We start from the raw sequence: 6,483 nt of genomic DNA on the forward strand, positions 1-6,483 counted from the left end.
CCCTCTAACACAACTGCTCTGAGGTAAAAAAAAGGAAAAGTCTCCAGAGCTGAAGAGTAGCAGTTACATCCTAATACCAAATGACACTCCTTCTCAGACAGGTAGGTATAGTCTCAGGTCACATACTAAGCATTTGGAAAACAGGTACAAAGTTTATATCCAGTGGGAAACAGTGTGAAGCACAGTATGAAGAGCTGGACATTCCTTCCCCATCAGCAGGAGGAGTGCAAGCTGCTAGTTATCCTTCACTGGGCTCTAAAGTACAAAAAGAGCTGAACTAATAAAACAGCTAGATGTAAGAGAAAAAAGTAAGAGTGCGATACTCATAAATTGCTAGTGAGCCATTCTTCCATTACTTCCATTGTGCCTCCCTGTGCCTTTTCCATAAATATATCTAAACCTATGTAGATCTCTCAGAGAAGAGAAGAGAATATATTTCCTATTTTGCAGATGGGAGAAAACCAAAAAGAAAGCAACCTGCCACAATCACTTGGCAGGTTCATAACGGACAAATAAACTGAAATACACCCTATTTGGGCCACGGCCCAAATCCACTGGACAATGTCTCTTTAATAGTGGCCTCTTTAATGAGGGCCACAAAAATGATCAGAGGGATGGAACACCTCTCCTATGAGGACAGGCTGAGGCAGTTGGGGTTGTTCAGCCTGGAGAAGAGAAGATTCTGTAGAGACTTTATTGCAGCCCTCCAGTACTTAAGGGGGCCTAAAAGAAAGATGGGGACAGAACTTTTAGCAGGGCCTGTAGTGACAGGACAAGGGGTAATGGTTTTAAACTAGAAGAGGGCAGATTTAGACTGGACAGAAGGAAGAATTTTTTCACAATGAGGGTGGTGAAACCCTGGCACAGGTTGCCCAGAGAGGCGTTAGATGCCCCGACCCTGGAAACATTCCAGGTCAGATTGGATGGGGCTCTGAACAACCTGCCCTAGTTGAAGATGTCCTTGCTCATTGCAGAGGGGTTGGACTAGATGACCTTTAAAGGTCCCTTCCAACCCAAAGATTCTATGATTCTATGAATAGTCCATTTGGGCTACAGATAAGAACTATGCTTTGTTTATACAGCCCTAATGATATGCCAAGTTCTAAATGTTAGGATCCAGACATCTTTTCAGGCATTCAGCAGGCTTTCTTATATCAAGATATTTCTTGGGCAGGTCTTGCAAGGATTTGGAAAAATTAACCAGTATGCAGCTGGAACTAAATACGACCAAGTAAATGTTAAATCTTAGCACAGCTTCAGAAGTGCTGCTTTTAAGTTTCTGAAAAGAGCTCATACACAGTGTATATAGGAACAGAAACATACCTGCCTGCAGGTACAAGCAGTTCTCATACCCAAAGAGGAATGTTGGCCTACTTCAGTAGGAAGACATACTTGGAAGCAGTAACTTGGACAACATATCTCACCTGTAAGCTGCAGCTCCATTGAGTTCTGGGTGGACAGTTGCAGGATCAATACTGGACCACTGAGCTGCTAACAGCAAGTACTCCTTATTAACACAGTTCCTCAAAGCATCAGGTATATGACCTGCAAGAGCACCAAGAATGACAAAAAACCAGGACACAAGCAGGAGGGGCTCATTCACTAAAGCATTTACAAAGGACGGTAGAAAGGAAATGCACATCTTTTCCATCTACCTCCACAGGATAACACTGGGCAGGGGAGACTCTCCTGTGAACAACTGGTCTCTGGAGAAGGCAAGAAAGTGATCCTTCCTTCCCACTTCTGTGATCTTGTGGAAATTACTGTCCACAAACCACAACTGCCAAGCCTCATCTTCCCCAAGAGACAGTATGTACTACTCCAGAAAAAAGGTGTACAATATAACTATCATAACATACAGTATGACTATCCTGTCAAAGACATTATTGCAAAGGATTTGGAAGATGTACTAGGTAGGTACAAGCACTTTCCCTCCCTGGGAAAGCCCACTCCAGCATTACTTACAAGATTCTCAGAAAGCAAAGAGACAATTAAGAACTTACGCTTCAGTTCCAGAAACCAGTTACTGAGTCTAAGTTTTCAGAACAATCAGCATAATCCTTGCAGTGAACTAACAAAAAAATATCAATTCAGCAGCAGCTGCAGAGCACACAGTCTTCCTCATTACCTGTAATAGCTCTGCGGATCTCTTTAGCTGCATCTTCTCTGGATTCAATGGAAGCCTGCTCACTGTACCAGGCAGTGTGAGGGGTGCAGATCACATTGGGTGCATCTTTTAAGGGCCCTTGAGCAAAGCTGCGGAGGGGCGGGAGAAGAAATAAATATGTGGTTTCTCTCCATAAGTGATAACCCCATCTGTCCTCTTGGGTATCACTGTAACTCAAATAACAAACGAACGAAAAAATCATGCAGCGCAGGTGAGTCACAGGATAGCAGCAGGCATGCAGGTGAAATGTTACCTGAAAGGCTCAGACTCATGCACATCCAATGCTGTTCCTCTGATTCTCCCCTCTTTCAAGGCTTGCGCTAAGGCTTTCTCATCTACCAGCCCTCCCCGGGCTGTGTTTACTAAGAAGCAGCCCTGGCGCATCTGGAAGAAGAAAAATATTAAGTGGGTTGAGAATGAGACTTTTCATGGAAGCTAAGTAAATCTTGGGAAGTCTACTGGAAATGAGCAGGAGCCTGCAGTGATTAGATGAGGCCTGGACGAACTAGGAGTGCTCTCACTGCAAAGCTAACCACAGGGGAAATGCCTGCAAGCAATGCTTGAGAAATTTGCTTTAAAAATGAACAAACAAAACCACAAGACAAGGGCAAAAGTGGAACTCTCAAGTTCTGCACTCCATATTCATCCTACTACATTAAAAAAGAAAGAGGACATGAATCAAGTATCCAGCTATACAAAACCGGACTACAATGTCCAGATGTGTCTCAGGAAAGCACTGAAGAGCATTCATAGAATAGCGGAGTAGAGCCCGAGACTGACTTTGCAGTGGGCTTGGACAGAGAGGCTTTGGCAGAGCTGTGTAAAGAAACTTACGCAGTCCCAGCCACACCACATCTGGCTCTAACCAGCACAGTCAATTATGCATTGTAAAGGTAATTTGAAATTACTGAATCACCTAAAACATTCTTTATAAATGAAATTACTTGGCAAAAAGAGCCAATCCTATACTTCTCTTAACATGAAATTCTACACAGCACAAAGCACAGGCACCCGGATCCACACGCTCCCAGCCTCCAAAGGCAGCAGGAGGCACACGACAGAGGCAGCAGGATTCACACGCTCTCAGCCTCTGTGAAAGCAGCAGTTTCTGTTTGCATTCATTTCCACAGTGTTCTGTGGGGGAAATCAAGCTCCTGCTGCACCTGTTTAATAGTGAAGTCATTGATGAGGTGATGGTTATGTTCATTCAGGCTGCAGTGCAATGTGATGCAATCGCTGTGCATTAGTAGATCCTGCAGGGTTCCTACTCGTTGTAAACCCAAGGATCGCTCCACTCCATCCGGCAGATAGGGGTCATAGAAAATCACGTTGAAGCCAAAGGACTTGGCTCGCAGAGCCACTGCCTGTCCAACTCGGCCTTCACAAAAGAAAACCCACAATCATCAAGGAAAGGTAAAACAAACTTTAAAGACAAGATACTGGCGTAGACTGGGAGCCTACACTGGAGTTGTACTGCCAAGGCGCAAGGTACTGCGGCCCTGGAAACCCCTATGGTTGCCACAGGGATCCAGAAAAGGTTATTCAGTGCTGATCCCATATGGCTAATTCTAGTCTTTCCCCATGCAATAGCCAGAGCTTAGCCTAGGAGCTCTGTTTTTCCAAACAAACCTGGACCCTAAGTCAGAGCCAGTAATAATCTGATTACAAGAACTTGGAGAAGGAATTGGTAGCTTTCAGGTGGCTTTGTTACTGATACAGAGCCTAGCACACAGGGAAACAGTCACTAAGAAGAGCTGTCTCAATGTTCCAATTCTTCTAGCCATTTGAATATGGAAAAAAAAATCCCCAATCCCATGACATACACCCAACTCTTGAAGATATCCAGCATCACAGAATAGGGAACTAGCATTCCTTATGAGTCAGTGTATTTCACAATAAAGAGCTGTAAAATTATCACTTCTTTCAGTCTGTGACTTAGGTTCCCAAAAACTTCACAGTTCACTTTTCAATCTAACAATTCCCATCACTTACCTAGTCCAATGATGCCCAAAGTCTCCCCACGGATACGCACAGCGCCTCCAGCCACCTCTCGAATCTGTTCTACACTCGAGGCTCGATTCCCTTCCCGCATAGCCTGATGTAGCCAAGTAACACGGCGATAGAGGTTCAAGATGTGGCAGAGGGTGGAGTCAGCAGTCTCCTCTACTGAGGAAGAAGGGATGTTGCAAACTGCAATGCCTACAAAGCCATAGATGTCATATAAGATTTTTAGCATCATAACACTAAACCAACACAGAGCTCTCCAGGCTAAGTGCTGAAAGATAATTCAGTGCTCCAGAACTACTGCCAGGAAACACAGGATTCATTTCAGAAGCTCATTCTACAGCAACATAGATGTGACCAGACAGCTTTTTAACCCCAAGAAAATACCATTCCTTCCTTAGAAACATCCATTTGATTGACACACTCACCAGGAAAAAGAAAAAAAAAACCCAGGCTGAAATGAGAAAATTAGGTCATAAAAGTAATGCAAGAAACTGTTTTAAAAGATATGCATCCAAAAAGATGCACTTGTTTCAGCGATACTCCTGACAGATTAACTGGCAGACTGTAAAAGAATTAAGACAGATGGTTGAGCTCTTTCATGCCTTGCAGTCCAGATGCTCACTGCAAGCATCAGCTTCCCCAGGAGCAACAATAAGTAGCTAATTCATTAAACTCAGAGAGAATCCACAGGAGCCTCTCTAAATCCATTTGAAGTTACACTTAGAAGTAACAACACATGACACTCCCACTCTAGAATAACATGCAACCACAAGGGACCATAAAATCCATGGCTAGAACTATCAGGTAAATTACTAATGCAGAGTTAAAGTCCTGGAAGCACAAATTACTGTCAGGAAAGGAAAAAATGGAGCACTGTAGCAAAATCTGGTGATTCCTGAGCAGTCTATTAAAAAAAAGGGGGGGGGGGGGGGATGGTCAGGCTGGCAACGTACCACTAAATAACTAGATGAAAAAATGGTCTTTTCCCAAACATAACCCTAGCCACTTGCCAAAACAAGGAAACTCTTCCTCAAAAGTCCACCTCCTATCTAAAAAACTATGAATAAAATTTAGGCAATGGTTGAAGGCACGTAAAATTCAGCAATGAATCACTCTCCTCTGTAATAGGCTCACAAAAGATGTTCAACTAAACTCAGACCACACTCTCCCAAGAGAACTAGGAGAACAATGGCCACACATAATCCCAAATATCTGACTCCTTTTCTCTATCAAATCCTTTGCAATTGTGCCATAATGCCACAGAGATGACTCGGAGGACGTAAGAAGGAGAGATAGGGAAACCTAACTTCTCACTGGTTATCATCTCATTCAACTTCAGACAAGCTACATGCATTCATCTTTTACACAGCTAGACACAAATTTGTGTTTACATACAATATTATGCCTAAATGTAAGAAAATGCAAACATACTCAACAGCCCTTTGGTCTGATTTGAAGATTCAGAACACATGAACAATATCTTGCCTCAGAATGAATTAAAGGGCCTGGCTAAGCATGAAAATAATCCTTAATTGTCCTTGAAAAAGCAAATCTGGCCATGCATAAGGGTCATCATACTATCGCTCCAAAGCAAAAGTGGCAAGCAGCAGTCTGATGGTGAAAGAACTTTGACCCATTTCTCCTTGGGTTAATGAGTGTGGAGGGAAAGGGAAAGCTTTGAATCTGAATGAAGCAAAGATATGGATGGTGAGTAAAGAAGTAGAGAACCCTAAGAGTAGATTAGGTTCCAAACTCAGCCCAAAAATATAATGGCTGGATGAGAGCCAAAGACCTTGCCAGGAACTCTTGAAACTATTCAGTTGAATCATTCAGATGAGAAGACTCTTTAGACCTAATTCAAGCACTAGACAAATATGTACTCTTCATTTATTTACCATTCACCTGTTCTTACAGATCTGGAAATTGTAATGCCTATTTCAATTTTATATATAAATACTTGCCTTTGATTTAAGCTTAATCTGATCTGCATTGCATTAAGAAAGGTTTCAAATCACTAACACAAACCTAAAAAAAAGACGATGCAGAGTACTCAGATGATCTACCTCACCTAGGAGACTACAAGGTCCAATGGTCTCACTGTGATACGTTTAATAAATAGCAGCTTTTTGTCACCTGATCCAGAGACTCTTCACATGCCTAGGGCTCTAAAGGGATCAGTAATAAAGTGTTAAATCAGAAGCTACCTGCATATAAAAAATTAACAGGAAAACTCACTAATCAAGCATTTACAGTGAGTTTATCCTGCATCAGCATTTGCAGGCTGCTTTCAGACATCAGAGTTTGCTCAA

The 6,483-nt window shown here is 42.6% G+C and overlaps 1 protein-coding gene across 1 annotated transcript in view; it reads right to left on the bottom strand.

Moving 5' to 3' along the window:
- Positions 1-6,483, bottom strand: part of LOC104624347 (C-terminal-binding protein 2-like) — a 7,756-nt gene that overhangs the window by 560 nt on the left and 713 nt on the right. Inside the window, exons 3-7 of the mRNA XM_010291696.1 lie at positions 4,160-4,366; positions 3,331-3,545; positions 2,421-2,551; positions 2,129-2,256; positions 1,425-1,545 (exon numbers count right to left, since the gene is read on the bottom strand). Coding sequence (XP_010289998.1) covers positions 1,425-1,545; positions 2,129-2,256; positions 2,421-2,551; positions 3,331-3,545; positions 4,160-4,366 — 802 coding nt within the window. The remainder of the gene's footprint in view (positions 1-1,424; positions 1,546-2,128; positions 2,257-2,420; positions 2,552-3,330; positions 3,546-4,159; positions 4,367-6,483) is intronic.

Source organism: Phaethon lepturus, unplaced genomic scaffold, assembly GCF_000687285.1.
Source record: "Phaethon lepturus isolate BGI_N335 unplaced genomic scaffold, ASM68728v1 scaffold9560, whole genome shotgun sequence".
Taxonomy (NCBI): domain Eukaryota; kingdom Metazoa; phylum Chordata; class Aves; order Phaethontiformes; family Phaethontidae; genus Phaethon; species Phaethon lepturus.